General features: G+C 36.9%; 1 protein-coding gene across 8 annotated transcripts in view; it reads right to left on the reverse strand.

The window, feature by feature from the left end:
- Window positions 1-26,018, reverse strand: part of LOC106875131 (uncharacterized) — a 99,440-nt gene that overhangs the window by 14,298 nt on the left and 59,124 nt on the right. For all 8 annotated transcript variants that reach the window (XM_089350892.1, XM_014923118.3, XM_014923119.3 and 5 more), the window contains 2 exons: window positions 24,294-24,439; window positions 10,516-13,620 (listed from right to left, as the gene is read on the reverse strand). In XM_089350892.1, coding sequence (XP_089207018.1) covers window positions 10,516-13,620; window positions 24,294-24,414 — 3,226 coding nt within the window. In that variant the 5' untranslated portion in view covers window positions 24,415-24,439. The remainder of the gene's footprint in view (window positions 1-10,515; window positions 13,621-24,293; window positions 24,440-26,018) is intronic.

A 26,018-nucleotide genomic window follows, 5' to 3' on the forward strand; every position in this document is an offset into this window, starting at 1 on the left:
TAATGCAGTCCTCTGGCTTGTTAGATCCTGTCAAACTATCCAACCTATTCCAGCATGGAAGATAGATGAAGATGAGTTCAATAATAAAAAAACTCTACTTTATGTCATTCCCATCTTCATAAACCAATATCTCTACCAATGGCACCACTACCAGCTTAACAGCATCCTTATTTTCATTATAACATGTATGATGTGCATGTAATATGCCAATAAGTCTTCCCTTTCCTCTATTTGCCTTCTGCTATGTTCCCTCTGGTAGTAATCCTAGACATGCAATCTCCAAACAAATGATAGGATAGAATGCCTGTGATTATACATTTGCTTAATTAGATCTAGAACTAATTTATTTGTATGCGTGCATGTGCATGCATGTGTGTGTGTGAGTCTACTCAATTTGAAATTATTTCAGTTGATATGTTTAATGCTGGACAATTTGAATGATCATGACTCTTTTAAACTATGATGGAATTTTCAATTCAGATCATTCAAGTCAGCGAAACAAAGTAATGTCAATTGTCATAAACATGCACAACACAATGACTAGCAAAAAGTTACTGAAAACGTTCCCCAAGTCTTTCATAAACAAATGATTTCTTTTTGACAAAAAATGGGAGAGGGACATTTATTTTTCTCCTTTTTCCAGGTGAGAGAAGAGATGTGGTTATAACATGTTAATAATTTGAAAAATTATAACCTGTTATTTCCTAAGATAAAAAAATGTTCAATATGCAATTCCACAATTTGCACAATCTGGTCTCCAATCAACATCATGTTTTACTGGATGTATTCAGACAATTTTAAATCTAGTCTAGTACTATTTTATCTTTTGCTTATTTCAGCCACAAGACTGCAACCATGCTAGGATATCGCTTGGGAGAATTTTAGCTAAACAAATTAACCCCAGCTGACAGGTGGGGGAGGGGGAAAAAAATCCACACACTTCTTTTAGTTTTGGTCTACCAAATCAACTCACAAGGCTTTGGTAGTCCCGAGTCTATTGAAGGTGCACCACAGTGGGACTGAACCCAGAACCATGTGGTTGTGAAGCAAACTTCTTACCACAAAGCTGTGCATATCTTACACATATAGACAGAGAGAGTATAATTTACATTTTTAATTGCGATTCCTATGAGATAGAGTTCATGCTGACAGGATTTCAATTTAAGCAAGGTGAATTTAAATACTGTAATGCTTTTCAACTTGTGTTCAACTCTAAGCAAATTCCACAACTTTTGAATAATAAAATAAAATAAGTGAAAATCACCAAAACTGATTGCATTTCTTAGTTAATCATGCTGCTGTAAAATAAAAGTTCTGGAAACTTATAATATGGTTTGCAGATTGGCAGAGTGAATACAGCAACAGAGAAAATGTTTTGCAGTATTTAGCTGCAACATTTTTATGTTCTGAATTCAAATTCTGCCAATGCTAATGTTGACTTAGCCTTTCACCCTTTGCTTTTGAAGAGATAAAATTAAATTCCTTGCTGTGAAAAATTTATGGCTTTGGATTTGCTAAATACTTTTAACGTTAATTTTCTGAAATATTCTGATTTGAGGAAAATAAATATGGGATACACATTTAATAACTAATTCAATAATTTACACATACATATTTCTCTTTATAATTTTATTTTGAAAGCTTTCCGATTCTGGAGGAAGGGGCAATGGATGCTGTCAATGTCTTGTTTTGACTGCACAGGTCAACATTTGCAAGAAAGACACAGAGAAAAAAATTGTAGACGGTTGATATTCTGGAAAGAACTGGCCATGGGGATTATTGCAGGCTGGTGGTAGATGCAATAAGAATGATGAGGTAGAGAAACTAGCAGATTGACAGTGCCTGAGTACAAGACCAGCCAACTCTGAGAAGCAGAAGCTATTATTGTAGCAAGAGAAAAAAATAAAGGAAACAGCACACTTGTGGACTAGAGAGTGGAATGTGTCCATGCCAATCATTCAGGTGTGACCTAACATGACTACGGAGGAAACAGCAGCACCTTCCAAGATAGCAGTACAGTACTCCACTGTAGGCTCTTTTGAGCCTTCCAAAAGTAAGAGCAACTGTTAAGGGTTGAAGTATCTTCTGGCCCCAAAGAGAAGTGCTAGTTTTTGGGATGTGATCCTAACCAAGCTAAAAATACATTTTCACCATAAGAGATCCTCAGCAAATATGACATCTAGCATCTGGAGCATCTGTGAAGGTTCTGAGTGCCACATATTTAAAGGGTGTGTAGTGTAGTGGTGCTTTCTTAACATGAGTAGTGCTTGAGGCTTTTACTTCTTTTTCTATCAAAAAAGACAAAGTTGACATGGCTCCACTGAGAAAACTCAGTAGAGGTTTGGTTTGTGGTGTGTAACTTGCATGTGGATGATGTATAGTCAGGGAAAATGTGAATGATGCATAGTCAAAAGGCAATGGTTATCCCAGAGTTATAGTAAGACATATTTGCTTACGGTATCACAGTGGACTGTAGCTGAAACTACAAGCAAGCTTATAATGCATACTACTTTACATTGAAAGAGCATGTATGTGAGTATGCAACAATTTTAGACTAAAAGAAAAAAAAACATATTAAACCATCCAGGGATATGTACATGGAAATACTTTCACTTGTTAAATGATGCATTATACGTGCCGAAGCATTCAGCAGGTTGACACTTTTCCAGTCTTACTGTCATAATGTTTAATATTATATATATACCAAAATAAAATTTATCGTTTCTATTTTTAAACATTCATTTATTCCATTTTCCCTAGCTAGCAAAAATTAAATGAATACATATACATCTTACTGAAACATTATTTTACAGCCAGATAACAATCATGTCACTAACCCTTGTCTACTTTTTGGGGGAAGTAATTTTTCATTCTACATGTCTTCAACAGCATGGAGCTAGCACATGATTAGTTGATAGGAAAATAATGACGAACTTCACCAATTGTAGTCCAGTGCAAAATGTAAACATTCACACATACATATCATCAATCTAACATTCACATTTTCCATTCTTGCATGGGTCAAATGGAAATTGTTGAGGTAGTTTTCCAGATACCCTTCTGGCCACCAACTCTCTCTTGCTTCCAAACAAAATATTTCGTCATGACCAGACATTTTTACGGATGATAGGAAATAAATGAAACCACATGTTTAGCAGTAACACTCATTTACGTTTATCATCTAACTTCAAGAGGAGGAAGCACAAACTTACACATATACACATGTATGTGTGTGCATACATGCACGCGCACACACACACACACACACGCATGCCATGAAACCTCAAGTGGAGTCATAGAAGCACCATCATAATAGATGGTAAGCCTTAGGCATTTTAAACTAGATTAATTGCACTCTATTTTTTCCATAAAGAGAAGTAATGATCTTAGTACAGGAAAGGTACTTTCTATATTGGCCCCAAAAGGAAAATATTTTAACCCTGAGTATAGAGAATTGGAATTAATACCAAAAATCTATCTGATGCTCTAATAGCTGGGCCAATTTGCCTTATATATACATTTTATTAGTGACAGAAGTAGTACTGGTTCAGGATAGCATTCTATGCCTTACTTAACATGGATATACCACAAAAAACCACTAAACTGCAGTGTCTTGAGAAAGCATCTGAAATAGATGTATAGTGCTGGTTTTCTATAGTATACCCACATTGAGTAAGATATACAGAATAATATCATCATCTTTAACACCCATTTTTCATGCCGGCTAAAGTTGGGCACACACATACACGGTGTGATGGGTAAATTGTCACAATTTTTTTTTTTTTCCCACATGCACATTGTTTGTTTTTGATTTTGTTGACTACACAGTATAGTAGGGTCAACTGAGCACCATCTGTGAGAAAAACAGCAGCATGACATAATTCACTCTGTCAAAAATTTGGAAACAACATCCTACACTGCTTGGTATTCATGCCAGAAGTTCCAATTTTGAGTGTCAACGTGAGGACAGTATATAGGATTTGGAAAGATTTGGATGAGTCTAATGGTAATTACGAAGGTGTTTGGAGTTATCATTAGTGATGGTGACGTTATGCTACCATTCATCTTCCCACACGGGCTCAGACTCAACACGGAGGCCTACCTCAAGTGCCTGGAGGAGGTAGTGCTGCCCTGGGTCAAGAGGGTGGCTGCTGGAAGACCCTATGTCTTGCAACAGGACTCAGCACCATGCCACACACAAGCAGGAGAACCCAGTCATGGCTGTCAGACAATTTCTGTAACCACATCGCCCTTAACATCTGGTCACCTAACTCCCCAGACTGCAACCCCCTTGATTATTATGTGTGGGGCACAGTTGAGCGAGAGACCAACAAAACTCCTTGTAATACCAAAGATGAACTGAAGGCAAGGATTATGGCAACATTCACCAACTTAAACAAGGAGACTGTCCAGAAGAGTTGCAGGAGATTCCAAAGTCGTATGGAGGCCATGGTTGATGCCAATGGCGACTTTATTGAATAAATTTACTCTTTAGCATTTCAAGATATTTTTATGTAATTTTGGTAAATATATCTGTTAAAATGAGATGTCAGTGTTATTTTCATTTTGTGTAATTTAGACAACAATTTATTCACTGCACCCTGTACACACACACATACACAGTGAGAGAGGGAAAGTTCATGCTGTAAAGTTGTTGGTCATATGAAGGGCACTTATTTATAATTGTCCATTCCCCACCAAAAAAAAAAATAATAATAATAATAATAATATACACAGTTGATTAAATCATGGAAAAACAACAGATGAAGATCTATGACATATGATGAGACACTGTGAAACTCATCCAATCCATTATCAGAGCGGGAAAAAAGAGGCAAATGTAAAATGACTGGAATTTTATATTTTTAATATACCCAGTTATAAACTCATTTCTTCACTGGGAATTTGTTTCTGCTCTATATAATTTCCTACTCTATAATTTACCTCTATATAGTACTTATTCCATACAAGGAAAATTAGTAACTTACTATGATGCATATTTTAGTTTTAATAAAGCGGTTACTGATTGAGTATTTCAGAAAGGCATTCAGTTGTGTGTTAATTCACGATGTGTCATGACATAACCTAAGATGTGAGTGAGCAACAAATTTTTAAGTTTGACAGAGTGCCCTAATGACTGACCAATTTAAAATGAAAAAGATTTATGGATAAGAGAAAAAATTTTTGATAAAGCAAATTTATCATATAAAAGAAGTAATCATTCATTGAAAATCATTCTTTCATTATCATCATCATTTTCCGTCTGCTTTCCACACTGGCATGGGTTGGATGGGTTGTCAGAGTCCAAGTCGGTTCCTATTCAGAGTTATCATCCTACTAGAAGAATTAGGAGACTATGTTTAACTTGGATGTTAAGTTTGGCATAGTTTCTACCTTCCTTATCACCAACTAGTTTAGAAAATGTACTGGATGCATTTTATCATGACACCAGCACTAAAAAGGTTATGTCCTTAACAAAGTATAGCAAGGATCCACTCAAGCCTACAATGTTTCCACTTGTTTCTCAATAACTTTATGGGTGTATTTTATCACGAAACCAGCACTAGTGTAGTTTCCTTGTACTCCACAATACTAAATTTTGAAATAATTGATTCATGACACTAGAAAATTATTTCCAATAATACCGGTAGGATAGGAACTATTAGCACTGTTGTGCTGCTATAAAAAACCTTTTTCTCAAAACTTCTAATAGCTCAATCCATCAGGAATTTTTTAAAGATATTTTGAATATTGGTTGTATCTTAAGGGAAAATTACACAGAAAGAAAGCAGTGAAAAAGCCACAAGGAAGAAATGTAAAAGAAACAAGAGTACAAAACAATAAGTTAGAAGAGAAAGCGAAAACAACAAAAGAATAAACAGGATAACAGTGAAGCATATGATAATGTTGACAGTGAAGAAAACGATAGATATTATGACAATAAAGCCAAATGTCATATTAAAAAGATGACAACAGATAATGACAGTGAAGGATTGGATATAACAACATAGGATATAATGGGATAAGAATAACGGAGAACATCATAATGAGGATAATAACATGTAGTAATTAGATGTTATGTGAAGATACTATGTGAGGGTTGTTCAGTGAAGACGCTAAGTAAAGGTTATTGAGTGGGGATACTAATGGAAGATTGTTGGGTAAAGATGCCAGATAAAAGTTGGTGGGTAAAGTTAATGAGTGAAGTCTGTTAAGGAAAACCTCAAGGTGAATGTTTTTAGAGAATGCTGCTAAAGGTTTTTAGGTGATAATACTCAGTAAAGTTGTAAGGTAGTCATGCTAAATAAAGGCTGTTAGGTGAAGTTGCTAGGTTAAGGCTGTTAAGTAAAGATTACTAAGTGAAAGTCATTAGGTGAAGGCTGTTGGGAAAATGCTGTGAGGTGAAGGTTGTTAGATGAAGTTTAGCCAATGAAAGTTGCAGAGTGAATGTTCTTGGATGAAGGTTGTTGGGTAGAGGATGCTAGGTGAAGGCCGTTGATGCTAAGGTTGTCATTACAGTATAACCATAGGTTAGCCTTCATCAAGCAGTTCAAAGACACACAAATCCTTCTCAGTCCTACTATACTTCTGTCAAATTGACGATCATGCTGCATACTATCAGATTCAGTGATGAATCATATTGTACTCTCAACACTGTCAAGTCTATTCTTACACTCACACATTCTGATGATGGTGACAGTGGAGACAGGGAAGATGGACTTGGCACAGTGTAACAGCTGTTCAGCATTTATTGTTGGTGATATGTATCTCAACAATGAGTTTGGGCTATAGAGGCTATTGATGTTGCAGCTATTTCTGTGTGTAAGTGTTCTTTATGCTTGTCCAGACCAAGTGAATGTGTTTTAGGATTTTCTGGGGTTAAGGTGCCGGGATGTGGCTTTTCATGTAGTGACAGGGGACTGAAACCTCCAGCAGTAACAAACTGTAGCTCTTGCATATTCAGATGGCCTTTCATTTATAGTACTTTAGTTGTAATATGCCAGTGGTCTACAGGTATGGTTTATGTACAAACTTATATTACACAGCAGTCTGTTTTGTGTTCTTTATAGCTATTGTGCTTTGTTGGAGAGACTGGCATAGCCCACGATGGATCTGATGTGTGTACATCATTGTGGTTTCTTTCTGTTAGTCATATACGGTACCTAAGTGTGTTCTAAGTATGTTTACATGTTATTTTGCTTTCTTTACTATCTGCTAATACAATATAGTGGAGTTGTTATGTAAACTCCAATGTTTTAGTCTTTTGTGAACCAGATATATTTATGTTGCTAGTATAAGTGTTGGTAGTATTTGATGTTTTCTGATGTCTTTAATAAGAAGGGAAACAAGGGATTTGGTAGGTGCTACTTCAAAGTAGTTATGAAACCAAATTCCTAGAGGATTTAAATAGAATAGTAGTTGTGCAGCAGTGTCTGGAGAATGGTGAGAGTATATGTATGTGTGACATCATATATCTACAAAGTTTGTATGTTTTATGGTGGTGTACTAAAGTTGTGTACATATAGGCTGAAAAGAGTCAGTAACATTGCAGTACTCCATTTGGGAAATTGCAAGTTCTGAAAGTGTTGTTTGGCCCCAAAATATTCAACATTTAAAATTTCCCTCTTGCACTTTGTGCACCTGAAAGAAAGGAGGGATAAAAATTGTGGAACAGACATATTTTTCATTTTGTATTCTTATAATTTAGTGTAGCTTTTGATGGCTGACATTTAAGAAATATCTGTTAGGTGTTATTTGAGGTTGTTATTGTAACACAGAGTGGGGCATGATGTAACTGTTGTTGTATTAATTATTCTTTTTTTTTTTTTTTTTTTTAGTTTTTTAAACCTTTTACTCACATATGTTTGCTAGTTTAATTGCTTATTTTTTGTTTTGTTTGTTTGTTTGTTTTGCTGGGGGGGGGGGGGGGGGGGGGCTCCTTTATTTATTTGGTGCTAAGTTTTATTTCAGTTGCGAATGAATTTGGTTCATTGTTTGAGGTTGTCTGTGGTTTTAATGACGCTGACTATTTCTGGTGTAAATGGGGTTATATTTTCTTTGCTCTTTGTTGAATATGGTTTTTAATGTGAATCGATAATTATTTTGTTGTGTGAGTGCCTATAATGTTAATTATGGTGTTGCTGAACTCTAAAAACTTTGAATATTTCTTGGCAGAACTTGTTCCACTGTGCTTTTTAGAAGTTTATAAAAGTCCTTTTTTTTTTTTCTTTCTTTCTTTCTTTATTGACAGGCAAGTGTGTTGTGATGATAACTTGTAGGTAGTTAGAGGAAATTTGGAGAACTGTTTGCTAATTAGTTGTGTAACTAACAGTGGGAGAAGACAGTAATGTCTGAGAAAGAGTTGTTGTAATTATAGTGATTTCAGGGGAATTTTACTGCTTTCTCTAAGCTCCCTGCTCTGGCAGTCCATCTGAATATGAGTTGCAGATTTTTTTTTCAGCCACCCTATCCAGATTAAACATCCTGATACTCAGACTATCCATTATGTTGCTGTTCCTGACATCATGCATATGGTCAATCCATTTTAAACAGACCTATAAACAAAGACATTCCTGTCACAATCATTCTATCTTCATTCTTTGTGCAAGGAACCCAGAACCACATTATCCTATATGCACTTTTATAAGATAAGGTGTGATTTGAGAGAGATTTCAGTGCTACCGCTAGGCTTCCTGCTTTGGCAATCCATCTGAACATTGATTGCTGACTATTGCAGCTACTCTGTCTGGATTAGTTCCTAATGTCATCATGCACACAATCAAACACACTCGTCTATATCAAAGGATTAAGTTATTACAAGATATGGCTTGTCACACTAGTGTAATTGTCGTAGTTGAGTTGGTAAATTGCACGTGTTGGTGTGAATTATTTAGGATATCAAGGGAGTCTAGTTGCAATGATATTATGCTAACTCTCATTACTTATACTTTCAAAATCATGAGTACATTAAAATCTTCCCTAATGATGGTATTTGTGAGAGTATTAACCCTTTAGCATTCAGATTACTGCCAAATGTAACACATATTTATTCATATTGCTTTGAACTAATCATGCATTATCTCTTAGCTTTGAGATTTCGATAATGTGAATGTTTATTTTTAGAATGACATAGTAGGGTAGGTGTGAAAGGCTAGATTTAGCTGGTTTGAATATAAAACAGGTAAAATATTTGGGCCAAATATTGCTGGTTTGAATACTAAAGAGTTAAAGTATTTAGCTAGGGTCTGAAACCTTGTGGGACAGCTGATAGTGGCACATATGCTTTGTTTTGAAAAACTGTATTTCTAAGTGTTGAGTTTTTCCCTATTAGTTTATGAATATCACTTATGATATCTATGTAACAAATGCAAGTTTCTATCTAATTTGATTATGGTACAATTTGAAATGGTGGACGTTCAGTGTTCATGCAGTGCTGCAAATCATAAAATTTTTTTTAGTTTCAGCAAGGTGTTTGCAATGTTGTATTGCACAATTTTAGATTGTCAGATGTTGATGCTTGGTGGAGGGTGTTTGGTGCAGACTACTGGATAAGATGAAGATTATTAAGTGCAAGCATTTCAGTAAAGGACGTTAGATGAAAGTGAAGGTTATTTGAAGAAAACTGGTTCTTTGAATTTATAACTCAGGAATTTATTTGGAAACTACCATATTACATATCTGAGTTGCTAATAACAATGTGGACCACTGAGTTAAAGACAATGTCAAGTAATCATCTAAGTGAAACATTTGCGGCTTTCCACTAACTCTCTCAATAGATAAAAATATTTCATAACAATCTACTAGGTATTACCCACAAGTAGATGAGCTAGACATAGAACTATGTACTCTTATCGGAAATACAATAAATTTGAACCTACAATACATGCTTACCAACATGCTAAAAATGTGGAGAGTTTTTTTTAATCTAAAATTATTAACAGTCAAACAAATGTCAGACTCACAAACTGCTACTTCCTTCATAAATAAAAAGATTGAGTAGGTGATGGTGCAACTAAGGAAAACGATTTAATAATGCATCAAAACTACTTAATGCTTTGACTGGCCTTAGGTTTCAACATACCTAGTAACAATTCAAAACTCTACTGAGAAAACATTTTTAAGCAAAGCAACTTTACATAAATAATGTTTAGAGAATGAATTTGTTTTTAAACAATTTCTCCAAGTCACAGTTTATATAATGCTCAATAACTTAAACTGAGTATCAGATAACTATGATGAAACAAATGTCTGGCCAAAGTCTAATGGATAAATTTTTTCAGTAAACAAATCTTAATATAAAAAATGCCACTGACATAACCTTTACAAAACAAACTGTCCAATGACTGGACATGTTATATCAGGAACAAAACAAATCACAAAGCAACCTTGCTTCAATTCTTTCCAAACATTACTTGTGCAATATAGATTAAAATGGCAGAAGTCAAAAAAAAAAAAATTATTTTTTTAAAAAACATTAAAAATATAAACAATTCAAAGGCAGACACTTATACATACCTTGAGATGTTGTCAGGTGGGCACAAAATGGTTTGGAATCAAAGACACTTGATGCAGTTGCTGAAGAGAGCACAGAATTTGAGGTGGTGAAGTAACTGTGCAGACTAGTAGGTAACAAGTGCGATAGAGAAGAGGAAGAAGAAGGAGAAGAAGAAGTGGTGGAGGAGGAAGAGGAAGAACAAGGGTTGTGTGTAGAGAGGACATTAGGAGCAAGAACTTTACTGCCAGGTGAGGCAAACTGGGACAGAGCTGTGCTGACAACTGCATTAGCAGCCGATACAGAACTACCACTACTGTCTATGCTTGTCGTCCAAGTGGGCAGCCCCAGATGGCTATTGGCCACTGCAGAAGTGCACAGCTCTGCAGCAGTTGTTGCAGTAGTCTGTAGCTGAGCAGCTGAAGACTGGTGTGTTTGTGGAACACTAATCAAACCTGTTGCTAGACTACTGCTGCTGCTACTGCTGTTCTTGACTGCATGTAATGTAGCAGCTAATTTGGAATTAACAGCTTGCTGATGCAAGACATTACTACTAGGAAAGCTATAGTTTGTAGGTATCTCTTGCATTACATACAGATTATTGTCAAAAAGCTTGCCACTTTCATCCTTACAGTTTGATTTCTGACTAATCTGATTTGACTTCAAAACTTCACTATCTCCTGATTCTGAAGGAGAATCAGATGGTTCTGATACACTTCCCAAACCAGAATCATTATTCAAAGACATCACATTTTTAACATTAGTGTCCTTATCCGAGAAAGGAGTAGAAGTGATGGCTACGGAACCTGTGAGGCTGCTCTGGTTAGAACTCTCAGATTCAGCATCCGAGAGAGAGGCTACTTTACTGCTGTCAGGACTCTCTTGAATTTGATTTAGCTCCACTGTGGTAGTATCACGCGTGGTCGTGGTGGTAGTAGTGGTGGCTGTAGTGGTGGTAGTGGTGGTGGTAGTGGTAGTGGTGGTGCTGAAGGTGGTATTACTGCTGCTGTCACTGGTAGAAGACCGATCCGTTTTCTCACTTGCTGGAATCTTAACCTGATGTGCTTTCAACGTGTTCTGATGCAACCCACTTGACAGTGATGAGACAGCTGAATTATTGCTGGCAACACTGCCACCCGACGTACTGCTTTTGTCAGAACAACTTTTATAGAATGGAACATTGTGCTTATCAGAAGCCCAGTGGATATTCACAGAGCCACAAGCTCGGTCAGCTTTACTAGTCCGTGGAGCATTGTTAGCACATTTTTTCTGTTTGCGTGCACTTCCAGTCTGCCCTGCTGAAGTTTTCCTGAGTGGAGAAAACAAACTTGGCTCTGTTTTGCTTTGCTCTGAAACATCAACACCACAGTGAGCAAACCTTTTATCAACATGCTCTGCTGAAGGATTGTGTAAAGTTGACTTGCTCCCGTCTTTGCTATGACTAGACTGAAAGGCCGCCACAGCTGAGTTTGATGCATTCTGGCTGTTTTTTGAATGACCTAGTAAATTTTGACCATTGAGTCCAACGCATTGATTGGTTTGTTCTTTAATGTTACCCAGCTGTATATGACCATGGCTTATGGGTTTTGATAGAGTTGTGTTTGTGTGATGTCCAAGACTATCACAGATATACGTATTCTTATTAGGGAGAGAGTTCGAACAGGTGTACGGTGTCTTGGGACTACCACTTTCAGATTCTTTACTATTTACAGGTAACTTAGACTTTAGACCAGCCATCAATTCTCCTCTAACTAATTGGGTATCCAATGCTGGGATTAGGTCTTGCAGGCTGTCAGATCTTGAAGGGCTATTTTCATTCACTGACTCTAAATGGCCAGTATGTGGATTGATTAGCTGACCCCCTGTAGTGGAGTCTTTTGACAAAAGATTTGAGATCTGCCCAGATTTTCCTGCAGAATAATGTTGGACATTTGCAGGCAGTGTATTAGCATCACTTCTCTTGTGATCAACAGAAAGTTTCTCATTTATTAACATATCTGAACTTTGAGATTTTGCAGAAACGGGACTATAGTCTTTTGGGTTGAATGTAGGGCTCGGGCAGGTAACATTGGGGGCAGATAATATGCCTTGGCTAGCCACAGCTGTTGACAATGTATTGGTGCTACTAGTTAGCGAAGAGGAAACATTATATGACATTAGAGGAGAATTAGATGTGATCTGAAGAGATCCATCCCCGGCAACAGAAACCTGGGTGTTTGGGTTCTTCGGCTCTTTTATTTTTCTCTGCCGACGTTTGCGCTTAGGTGGACTGGCATCTGGAGGGGGGAGCATTTTACTAGAGGCCAGATTATTAAAGGGACCTGATAGAGCGTCTGTCTGGAGCAAGTTAACCAGTAAGGGACTGGAGGAAGTGACTGGCTTCGACATGCGAGGCACATTGTTCACAGTTGTTGTAGTGTGTGGATAGGGAGGGGGTGGAGGCAAGCCTGTTGGTGTCATACTTGCCCTGGTTGTGGTGGATGCATGGGATAAACTCTGTGTGGAGGGGTATTTGATACCAGGCTGACCAATTGGACTGCGACTGGTGCTTGGAGAGGACAATAAACCTTGACTCTGCGAAGCAGGGTATCCAGTGGGGCTGCGACCTGGCGGTAAAGCTGAACTAGTTGTCGACGTCGAACAACGCGAGAATGACACGGTATTGATCACACTGTTTGGTCTAAAGGGTATTGGTTCACACGATGATGCCACCACATTGGGAGACCTAAAGACTTCACTAGCCGGAGATGAGCAGTTCAATATCGAGTCCACCAAAGAAGTTCCAGGGCTAATAAATTTATTAACATCTTTCTTGCTGCTTGGTAAGGTAGACAGACTACCAGTGTCCTGGTTTGGTGCAATCTGGTCATGTAAGGGATTAGCCATACTCGCAGCAGGAGATGAGCTCTTGAATACCAACTCTGTTCGTTCATTGTTGTGACCAGCAATAGTCAGTGATATCAACTGATCACCTTCAATTTGCACAGCCAGTACTCCAAGTTCCTTTAATGCAGCATGACCTTGTTGAGCCAACTGTTTCAAACGTACAGCTGCCTCACGAGGGATATTGAATGTAACTCGAACACTATTCCATGGTTCCACTTTCTTCAACACTAGCTTTCGCTTATCTGCAAGAAACAAAGAAATGGTACAGAGTTAATATTTCAGCTCACTAAGATTTAAATCTCTCTCTCTCTCTCTCTCTCTCTCTCTCTCTCTCACACACACACACACACACACACACACTTCACATTTGTTTTTAAAAATTTTGGTTACTGTAACTTACTTTATCAAAAAATACATCAACACATTCTTTGGAAACACATTTTCAATTAGTAATAAAGCAGAGAAATGATGACACAAGGAGATAATACAACTATCTGTCTCTCAATTATACTCTAATCTCTCATCTGGCTCACAGTCACTTCACTTGGTTCCACTCCCTCTCTCCAATGAGAAGTCTGTCTTCCAAGCTACTTGGTGACCCTGCTAGTGCCACATAAAAAGCACCCAGTACACTTTGTAAAGTGATTAGCATTAGGAAGGGCATCTAGTCATAGATGCAAATGAAGCCTGCTATAGCTCTCCAACTTGTCAGCTCCTATCAAAACATTCAACCCATGCCAGCATGGAAAACAAATGCATAATGATATATATATATATGTATATATATATATATATATAAAATCATCACCATCATCTTTTAACGTCTGCCTTCCATGCTGGCATATATATATATATATATATATATATATATATATATATACACATGAAAAATAGGATTGCTTTGACTTTGTTGTTCTTAGGAATATCCATTTACCAATTCACTTTCTCTATAAATTTGATTGTTCTTTTTTAAAATATCACTTGTTCAACATGATAGTTGGTCATCATCTGGTTTTACCTTGCCTATTTACATGTTTAAAATTTACCTGATGATAGTTATAAATTTTAAACCTCACTTGTGTTCTTTTAAATGTATGCCACACCTGGAACCACCCCTGGATTGGCTCTATGATTTATATAGAATTAGCTGCCTCTGTATGTGCGCACACACAAAGATGGAGGTGAATTTCCATTATATCCAAATAGAATTAATTTTTCAGTTCAGTGGGGTTTGTTTCAATAACTGGTCATAATTCTTACTGCAACAACTTTAAAACAGTTTTGTTTTAGGAGTTTGTATTTGTGTCAACTCCTAGTAACTAAAATTTCTCACTACAATGGGGGAAAAAAACCTTTTTTTTTTTTTTCTGAGACAGAAGACCTATACAGTCAGACATGCATATTATATAGAATATTGATTCAAGTATGGACAATGTGACATCAAGAAGTCTGGTTATATTAACCATTAGTGAGACACCGTATTGAGAACATGCAGCTGTATCAAAGAGACTAAATATAAAGTTGTCTGTGTTGCCATATGTTAGTATCCTTTATGTTACAGTCCAAGACAGTAATTCTGCAAAACCAAAACACAGATAGTCCAATTCACATTGTTCTTTAAATATATGTTGAAAGCATACTAATATGCTAATTTTGACAAGCAGTACTCATGGAAATTCTATATTTATTTAAAAAACTTTAACATGAGTAGATGCTACGAGAGAACCATGAAATATGTATTTACATATGCACACACATACTGACATTATATATACACACACACACACACACACAAAAAAGATATATGTATATGGAAGATATCTGTAATAGTTCACTACATGAACATAATGCTTCCATCTAATCATATCATTATTTTATATACTAAGTTACACTTAAAAAATATTTCAAATACATGTGAGAATAAGATGACTACAGACACAGTGATGTTACAATCTTAACAACATATTCATAGTCTTCCTTCTCTCTCTCAATTTCCATATCACTTTCACCATCCCAACTATCTACTTTCTGCTTTTCCTCCAGACATTTACTTCCACTCTTACTCAACTTCTCACTTTTAGAGTTTTCTGCTTCTGTCACAATCTATCATTCACTATTCACCATTATCTATACCAATGCCACAACTATAACCAACTATTTCTTACTCTTTCATTACACGACACAAAAAGTAGGTAGATAGGAACATACTGTTGTATCAATATACAATCCCTGCATTTTTGTGAATAATGATTTTTTTTTGTAGCAATAATGACCATTTCATCATCTTTTTATGGATTCAGATTAGTAAGTACAAAAATATACCATCCATGATTCTTTCCAAATTTTAATTTCAAATCCAAGAGACAATACCAGTTAAAATTAATAAAATCTAGTATAATTTATCATGAAACAATTTTAATGTTATTACAAAGTAATAATTCAAAATAATACAATTTTTGAAGGATTACAATAGATACTTCCATCCCTTGATGTATGAATGCAGAGAAGCATACAAATTTATGCACACTACATGAATAATAATCTCTAGAATGTATTTTGGGTAATGCACTCACAACTAGACACCCACCACACAAACACACTATACATATACATGTCAATGATGTTTATCCAAAAGAAAGAGCACCAACTTGGACCAGTATAGCTTCATCAACGTCATTGCAAGTGTTGGAATCAGCATGCAAAGAGTCGGAACAAAAGTTTCTACAGCTGGATGCCCTTCCTAACGCCAACCACTCAGAGAGTGTAGTGGGTGCTTTTACGTGTCACCCGCACGAAAACGGCCACGCTCGAAATGGTGTCTTTTATGTGCCACCCGCACAAGCCAGTCCAGGGGCACTGGCAACGATCTCACTCGAAAATCCTACGGGAGCCAGTCAGGCGGTACTGGCAACGGCCACGCTCAAAATGGTGCATCTCATGTGCCACCCGCACAAGAGCCAGTCCAGGGGCACTGGCAACGATCTTACTTGGCTTGCCGGGTCTTCTCACGCACAGCACATTTCCAAAGGTCTCGGTCAGTAGTCATCGCCTCGGTGAGACCCAATGTACGAAGGTCTTGCCTCACCACCTCAGCCCAGGTCTTCCTGGGCCTACCTCTTCCACGGGTTCCCTCAACTGTTAGGGTGTGGCACTTTTTCACGCAGCTATCCTCATCCATTCTCATCACATGTCCATACCAGCGCAATCGTCTCTCTTGCACACCACAACTGATGCTTCTAATGTTCAGCTTTTCTCTCAAGATACTTACACTCTGACGGGTATTCACATTGACATTACACATCCAACGGAGCATACTGGCTTCATTCCTTGCGAGCTTACGTATGTCCTCAGCAGTTACAGCCCATGTTTCACTGCCATGTAGCATGGCTGTTCGTACGCATGCGTCATACAGTCTGCCTTTTACTCTGAGTGAGAGTCCCTTTGTCGCCAGCAGGGGTAAGAGCTCTCTAAACTTTGCCCAGGCTATTCTTATTCTAGCAGCTACACTTTCAGCGCACCCACCCCCACTACTAACTTGGTCGCCCAGATAGCGGAAGCTATCGACTACCTCTAGTTTTTCACCCTGGAATGAGATAGAAGTTGTTTCCTGTTTGTTTACAGTCTTTATTGCACCTGAACATCTGCCACAAACAAAAACTAACTTGCTAGTTAACCTGCCTTTGATGTTGCTGCACCTCTTATGTGTCCATAGCTTGCACCGGGTACATCTTATAGAGTTACTACCTACTCCTTTTCTACATACTGAGCAGGGCCATCTACCTGAAGGGGTTTGTGTTTTATCTACCTTCCTACTTATTAGGATTTTGGTTTTAGCTAGGTTGACTCTAAGGCCCTTCAATTCTAGACCTTGCTTCCACACCTGAAACTTCTCCTCTAGTTCTGATATTGACTCCGCAATTAGGGCAAGGTCATCAGCATAGAGGAGCTCCCAGGGGCAACCTGTCTTGAACTCCTCTGTGATTGCCTGGAGGACTATGATAAATAAGAGGGGGCTGAGGACGGAACCTTAGTGGACCCCTACCTCTACCCGGAATTCATTGCTGTACTCATTTCCAACCCTCACCTTACTGGCAGCATCTCTGTACATAGCTCGCACAGCTCTCACTAACCATTCTTCTATCCCAAGTTTCCTCATTGACCACCAGATAAAGGATCGGGGGACCCTGTCAAAGGCTTTCTCCATGTCAACGAAAGCCAGGTACAGAGGTTTATCCTTAGCTAGGTATTTCTCCTGCAGCTGTCTCACTAGAAATAAGGCATCAGTAGTGCTTTTACCTGGCACGAACCCAAACTGCATCTCATCTAAATTGATTCGCTCCCTAATTAGTTGGGCTATGACCCTCTCTGTAACTTTCATAACCTGATCTAACAGCTTGATGCCTCTGTAATTATTTGTATCTAAAGCGTCACCTTTACCTTTGTAGCAGTTGACTATGATGTTGCTACACCAGTCATTGGGTATGACTCCTTCGTGTATCACCTGGTTCGTAATACGGGTGACTAGGCTATAGCCAACACTGCCAGATATTTTGAGCATCTCTGCAGTGATTCCTGATGGGCCGGGGGCTTTCCCGGTCTTCATACTCTTAATTGCTTTATCTACCCTGGTACTATCAACTCGGATAGCTGGTCCCTCTATTGGGTCGACATACGGCAGGCTCTCTTTTTCCCATTCATTCTCTTTATTAAGCAATCTATCGTAGTGGCATCTCCAGACCTCTTTCTTTGCATCCTCATTTAGTGCAAGCGTACCATCATCCATGCGAACACATTTCTCTCCTACAACATCACTATTCTCTCTCCTACACTGTCTTGCAACACGAAATACCTCGAGTCTTTGGTCCACATATATATTATATATACTACATATGTGGAAAATCGGTGTGTGTTTATTTGTGGTGTTAGATAACTCCTCTTACATCGTTTTGTTGATTTTGATGAAGCTTGACACATGAGTAGAACTTATGTCTGGAAACCTTGTGACATACTTAGATTGTTGAAAAACAATGATATTACAGCCCCAGGAAGGGACCTTTATATCTACCTCATATAACTTTTTTTTTTTTAAACCCAAGGGAAATAAGCCATATCACCTGCACAATATTCTTTTTAAAACACTCGAGGGAAATAGCCCATTTCATTGTTTGTGTTCGATTACTTTGAATATTGATTTTTTTTGTGTCCAATTTCTAATTTTTGCAAACAATATCACTTTTTTACTTTATTTGACACGTGAGTAGAACTCATGTCTGGAAACCTCATGACATACTTCAATTGTTGAAAAAAATTGATAATAGGGCCCATCCAATGGATCCTTCTATCTACTACATATTACTAATATTTTATTTAAATAACCCAAGGAAAATAACCCATACTACTTGCAGTTTTTAGCGATGCGATCAATATTTGATTCTCACAATCAGCCAAACTACTTACAGTTTTGAACTGCTAAACATTATTATTGCACTTCCTTAATTTGAATTTCTTCATTCATACATTTCTATACATACATACTCTTTTTGAATGCCCATTACTTTGATAATTCTGCATTTTTACAATTACACTTTTTCAATGACAGTAGATAATTTTTTTTTTCCACAACATATTTGTAGTGGCTTCATGCAGGCATAGCATGGATTCAATCCTCGATTGCCAAATTTCACTTAACACTTCAGCAGCACTTTTCTCACAGTAAAACAATAGTTTTCTCTCTTGCCAACCTCCAACAATCTCTGCCTCCTCCAGCTGACAGATTTTGTACTTTTTCATGACGGAAAATACACCTTTTGTGGCAGTTATAACAAAATTTCTTTCTTATATCAGAGTAATAAGGCGTTTCAATAGAACATCTTTACCCCCCAGGTATTACCAGGTACACCAGCTAGTATATATATATATATATATATATATATATATATATATATATATATATATATATATATATATATATATATATGGGAGAATATACAAATAATAACAACAGACGAGGACAGGTGGTGTAAATAACAAAAGTATATATTAGTATGACGCTCGGGAATACGGAAAGACTTTGACGTTTCGAGCTACGCTCTTCAACAGAAAGAATACGGAGACAAGGAGAAAAACACGGAGAAAAAAAATTGGATAGTGTTCAGTCAACGGTCAATCATAATATATATATATATATGAGGGTGCTGAAAAGTTCCTGACTTTGTGTAAAAGAAAATACAGGAAGATCAGTTAATCATGATTTTATTTAATATATTCCCCTCTCAGATTCACACACTAACTGTAGTGGTCCTTCAGTTTTCCTAAGCCCTTGTAACAGAACTTAGAAGGAACTTTTCTGCACCCACTCATATATGTACACATACCCCCCCCCCCCCCCCCCCCTCACTGTCTGTCTCCTTAGAGTTATTGCTAATTCATTCTTACTCTCTCCTAAATGTGAGTACCCATGTAGATTGTCTGCAAGAAACTGCTCTATCCTAACCTCTTCCTTCATACCTTAACCCCCATCTAACATAGATGCAGCATCCTCCCTCACTAGGTTTGTTCATTTGCAAGCTACATAGTGAGCTCAATAGGGTTGATAGCATGAAAAAAGCAACCAGTACACACTGTAAAGTGGTTGGTGTTAAGAAGAGCATCCATCTTTAGAAACCATGCCAAAACAGACAATGGAATACAATGCAGTCCTTTGACTCGTTGGATCCTTATCAAACCATCAAACCCATGCCAGCATGGAACATGGACATTAAATGATGATATACACACACACACACACACACAGAGTAAATTCTTAATATATTTCCCAAAGTACTTAAAACCTACTTCTACTAACATCAACAAAGTATAAAAATATTTCTATGCTTTACATATTATTTCTTCTCTATGTATAAATTCATATTTATTTACCTTTCAGCATGTGTAAACTATTCCAACTATATACAAAATTACATAAATGCAGTTTCATTCGAAAGTTTTCATTTTTTTTCATTGAAAAGTACTTACACACATGCTTCCTATTTGCCATCCTCCCTCCCCCTCTCTCTAACTGGCAGGAACTAGCCATCACTTTATCTGTCTGTCTATTTTTAAGTTTCTCTCTTTCTCATTCATTTGAAACTTCCTCCCATTACTTTGTCATGATATAGCTTCACTAAATTTAATGAATTTATTTCACAGTTTCATGCTACATAAATGGAGCTTTTCCACAATCCTTATAAGGGACTTTAATTGTTACCTATTTTAAACTAACTCAGTTCTAGTTTCATTTTACTATACCTTCTTTAACACTTATAGACCTACTATTGCTAAGGATCTTAAGTAAACTGGATAGACCAATTTACATGTATAATGCACTTTTGACAACTAGTTTAGTTACTAAATTACTGGTGCAGCAAATTTAATCATCTATGTGGAAAGGTTCTCAAAATGTGCAACGTTGAGTTTGACAAACAGGGCCAATAGGTGAGTTGTCATAATCCTTCAAAAGAACACCATGCGAATGTGAATCCAGATCACAAATTTGTTAGGACACAAATATTCAAAGCTGATACCAAGTAAAGGGCTAAATATTTCTGGAGTACCTAAATTTAAAACTTCAACAGACTGGTTTAGCCTTACCAGATAAAAAAAATATGAACCAAGAAAATCCAACATTAATCTTCTCTCTCTCTCTCTCTAATCATATATATCTCTATCTCCTTCCTTTTAAGCACTCTCTCTTTCTCTACCTGATTTAGAACAAAAACCATACAGCTTGAATATAACAATGAACTGACTAACTGTTACTACATACTAATAACACAAAGATGCAGAAACAGTGTATATGAATATAAAAGAATTAGGAAATAAATTTAATTGTGTCAATGTAATATTTTTAGTCTTTTATCTTTTACTTGTTTGAGTCATTTAACTGCAGCCATGCTGGGACACCACCTTGAAGAATTTTTAGTCAGTACTTTTTTTCTTTCTTTAAGCCTGGCAAATTTCATCGGTCTCTTTTGCTGAACTGCTAAGTTATGGGGACAAACACTCACACATATATATACAATGGGCTTCTTTCAGTCTCTGTCTACCAAATCAACTAACAAGACTTTGGTTGATCTAAGGTTATAGTAGCAGACATTTAACCAAAGTGCTGCGCAGTGAGTCTGAACCTAGAGCGATGTGGTTGGGAAGCAAACTTCTTACCACACAGTCACACCTCAAATATCATTTTTTTTTTCTACCCGTTTCCTTGTGTATTTACTTGGCTTCAAATTACAATTACTGCTGATTAAGCTCCCTAAGTAAGAAGGTTGTTCATTATATATGTGCCTGTGTCTATGTAAATATAATTATGGGTATGGTATGGATGCAAAGATCACTTTGTAGCCATATAGTTTCAAGTTTGATCCCATTATCCGATTGCATGACACCTTGAGCATGTATTTCTATGACAGCTTTGGCCTGATTAATACCTTTCAATCCAACTTGGTAAATGGAAACTGCTTGTTTTTTTTGTATATGTATATGTATGTCTGTGTGTGCGTGCGTGCATGTATGCATAAAGACAGGTACATGTATTTGTTGCCACAGGCCTTTCAGCAATGTTGCATTTGTTTATACCTCCCATAAACAATATGTCCTGTCGTGTGAAGACTGGTGAAATAAAAATACCTTACTTAATGGGTGACAACAGGAACAGTAGCAAACTGCAGAATAAGACTTGTTTAACTCAAACCAGCATGAAGAAAATCAGCCGTAAAATAGTGTATCTATGTGTGCACACACATGCATGAGTGCACCTCAGTACACTGGCTTTTTTCTTATTGGCTTAGGCATGTTTAGTTAGTTCACTACCCAAAAATTTCCAGTTTTGGCATCAATGCTGGTACTGATTTTACCTGTCACATACTGGAATTGAAATGAGTACAGTAAACTATTGAAACCTAACCAGCAAAAAGAAAGCTGTGTGCCTACAATTTTTGCAGGTCCTCTCAGATTGAGTAAACTACAATCAATCGATAACTTGTTCCAATTGGTTTTTACTTTGAGGGCCAAATTTCTGCCAAGTCTATTGTTTAGAATTCAGTTTTATACAAATAGAAAAACAATGTATAATGCCCCAAGAGTATACTTTTAGTCAGTAGTGTGTTATAATTTGCCATGTAGTCCTTAACTAGACAACATGGAACATTGAGTATTGTAATATCATGGTTGTACTAACACACTACCTCAACCAACTAAACATTGTGTTGTAGATCAGTCTAGTTGGTTAGCTTACTGGCTATAATAGGTCATCTACTGATCTATCAAGGCCAGCAATCAACTGTCATCTTTTATTACATATTTCCAAGCATTAACTGTGATGTAAAAAAAAACTACTGAGTCAATAAAATAGAGGATGACCAAGTCCTAATTCCTGAGTTTAAACCTGCTGCAAGTAATTCCTTGCATTTTTAGCAGATTTTTGTTTTAGTTCTTCTGGGTATTATGATCAAATGAGAGGGAATCATCTTACTCCAAATCAAATAGCTTTGCAAACACACACACACGTAAATGTGCTGTGCAACATGGTTGTCATAACAAGAGTAACATTTGTCATAACAAAATAAACAGTAGGTGACAATTCAAGATTCAAGAACGTCTTCCATAACTGTAAATTCATAACAGTGTTCTCTATATATGTGTAGAGGTAAAGTATCCCAACAAGTAGCATGATCATTAGTCTTTGTGTTTAAATACACAATGATAATTTTCTTACGTTTCTAAATTACCTCAGTTCAACTAAATAGAGAAAAAGTAGCAAGTCTGGGGCTCTATTCACAATAGGGCTCTCATTTGCTTAATGCCATTGGAAACAGAATTTAAGAACCAAAAGAAAGGCTAAATTTTTGACAGAATTAACATACATCCTATGTGTTGTTAGAAAGAAAATATGAAAAATGATTAACAGAGATAGAAGAGAAAGAAATATTCTACAAACAAAAATTTCTTAAATTGCAAAGATTTAGCTTTTTCATTATGACCAAAATACTTTTCTTAAATCCTAGTGTATACTTAGTTATGCTCGTTTTCTTTTTTATTTTGAGATTTCAGTTTTAAAACTTTCGTATTGTCAACATATAAAACCAGGATGATAATATCTCTAAAGTAAAGTGTGAGACAAATCTTCACTGGAAAGTAAATGATTCTGCTACTGAGATTTTACTAATTCCTCCTTAAGATCTTGTATTAAACCTTTCTCCTAAAACTTATCACTCCAGAACATCATCTCCATACTTACCATTGTTTTGACTAATAACTGTAGCAATTTGAATTAAATATATTAACCATATAACTTCCATCACCAAAACCTAATATTCTAGTTTAAGAGGATTTAAGATGGCTATAAAACCGGTATCCTCCAACAGAATCTTACAGAAATCTCTTTAAAATATTTCTAAAACAAAGATGTCGCAGTTATCCATTTCATAAGAATTTCAGCCTATCCGTGAAGATGTCAACTGTCAAAATCATGGCATAAAATCATTTTATAAAATAAGTTTGTGTACCATGAAGAGTTTTGAAAGGCTTCAATCAAAGCTTTGCAATGCATTTTGCATTGCTTTTCTTCTCACAGCATACAAGCATATCTCATTTTACAAATTTTATTAACAATATCTTGTCAATACAAACCATCACTAGTTACTTCAGAATCTAACCTCCCTACTAAAAAAATATTTCCACTAAGTTGCACAAATCTTTCCATGGCTAATCATCCATGAAAAGAGATGACATCAGATAGAGTAATGAGGCAATGATTTCTGATAATTACAGAAGAAATGAGACGTTAGCCTCATTTCTTCTATTTGTAAAATCTGCCAAAACTACATTTACTTAAAAAAAAGACTGTGAAAAAGTGTCTTGAGAGAAAAACACCAACCTGTTAAAAGTAAATCCTTAAGTCCCCGATGAAACTGTTCTAATCGCGCATGCAAATCTGGGTCAGAGAAATTCCCTTCACAGGTGAAGACAGTTTCAATGTACTCCTCCTGGGGACTCATGTTCACCTTTCAGACATCAGACCACCTGGAAAACAAATAAAGAAAATCAATACATGTTTCTAAATACAAAATTTACAATGTCACAAAGTTTTTAATAAACATAGTTATTTATATGGAATAACCTATTGAAGGTGATAGACCAAAGTTTCTACCAGACCAAGAGTAGCATGGTGATGGAACAGTGAGGTTGACAGGGGTATAAAAGAAACGGATTTGGAATGAGTGGGAAAGTGGAGGTAGCACAAAATTATATCAGGTAGCTAAAAAGGAAGCTAGGCAATAGGTCTACCTAGCAAGAGAAGAAGCAGAAAGAGGTTTGCCAATGTTTTACAGTATGAAGAACACAGACCTGAAGTGTTTTGGATTGTTAGACAGTGTGTCAGAAAGAATTGAATGTTGTGAGAAAGAAGTGTGTATGGATGGCTAATGGTATGCTTGCACTTAGTGACACTAAAAAAATAGGTGTGAAAGTGCAACTATGAAAAGCTACTTCAGGTAAATGGTCTTGCTCAATGTGTAAGAAAGGTGTAGGCAGAAATTTCATTTGGTGTAGCTTGTACAAGCTGTGGACACACAAGAGGCACAGTGGAATCACAGGAAGATTAACAGAAGAAGTAGTGCTTATGTCTGGAAGATGCAGAGAAGCCATCAAGTCTATAGATACAGGGAAATTGATTTTCTCAAATGCTTTGGAAGCTCTCTAAAGGTAGTAGATATCTTGTTTCTTAGGTGACCTCATTAGCAGTGGAAGAGGATGCTCCAAAAGTGCAATTGTTAGAATAAGTATAGGATGGAGAAAATTCAGCGAGTTTTTACCTCTGATGGCAACAAAAGATCTAAATGTAGAGGATACATGAAAACTAGAGAGGAATGAAGTTAGCATGATCCACTGGATGTATAATGTCAGTGCACATGTATGACAGAGTGCTCATGCTTTGAAAGAAAAATTAGGCATAAGGGGAATTAAATATAATGTGCAAGAGAGAAGACTGCACTGGTTTGGATATGTGATGCATGTGGATGCAGACAGTTGCATAAACAAGTACCGATCACTAAAAGTGGATGGAAGTTGTGGAAGAGGGAGACCAAGGAAGATATGGAATGAAGTATTGAAGGCCAATCACAAATCACCAAGCCTCATGGAGGAGATGACAAAGGATCAAGACGTCTGGCACATTGCTGCGCTCAAGAAGATCAGTCCACCACAGTAGAACTGATAAACTAAAACTACCAGAGCAGAATAGGCAGGTATTAAATCCTCACCTTTTGGTTTTCCTCATACCCACTCCTGAACCACTTCCATTTCTCATTATCTTCCCTGCCCGCTGTTTCCAATCACCTCTTTTCTGTGCCTTCAGGCATGTTCTCTCCTCTCTACTAAACTCAATCCTTATCTTTTATCTGCAATCACTCCCAATTTCCTTACATATACCCCACCATCACTTGCTGCAATCACCTCAATCTCATCTCTAACCATCTCTCCTCATATTCTTACAACCCCCTCCGTCTCCCAGTCCAATCCTCTATCACTTCACCTACATTCACAGCTTGCCCCACATCTAAGAATATATGGTGAAAACCTTGCAAACCTATCTCAACATACA

The sequence above is a fragment of the Octopus bimaculoides genome, chromosome 4, assembly GCF_046866305.1.
Source record: "Octopus bimaculoides isolate indiv1 chromosome 4, ASM4686630v1, whole genome shotgun sequence".
NCBI lineage: Eukaryota > Metazoa > Mollusca > Cephalopoda > Octopoda > Octopodidae > Octopus > Octopus bimaculoides.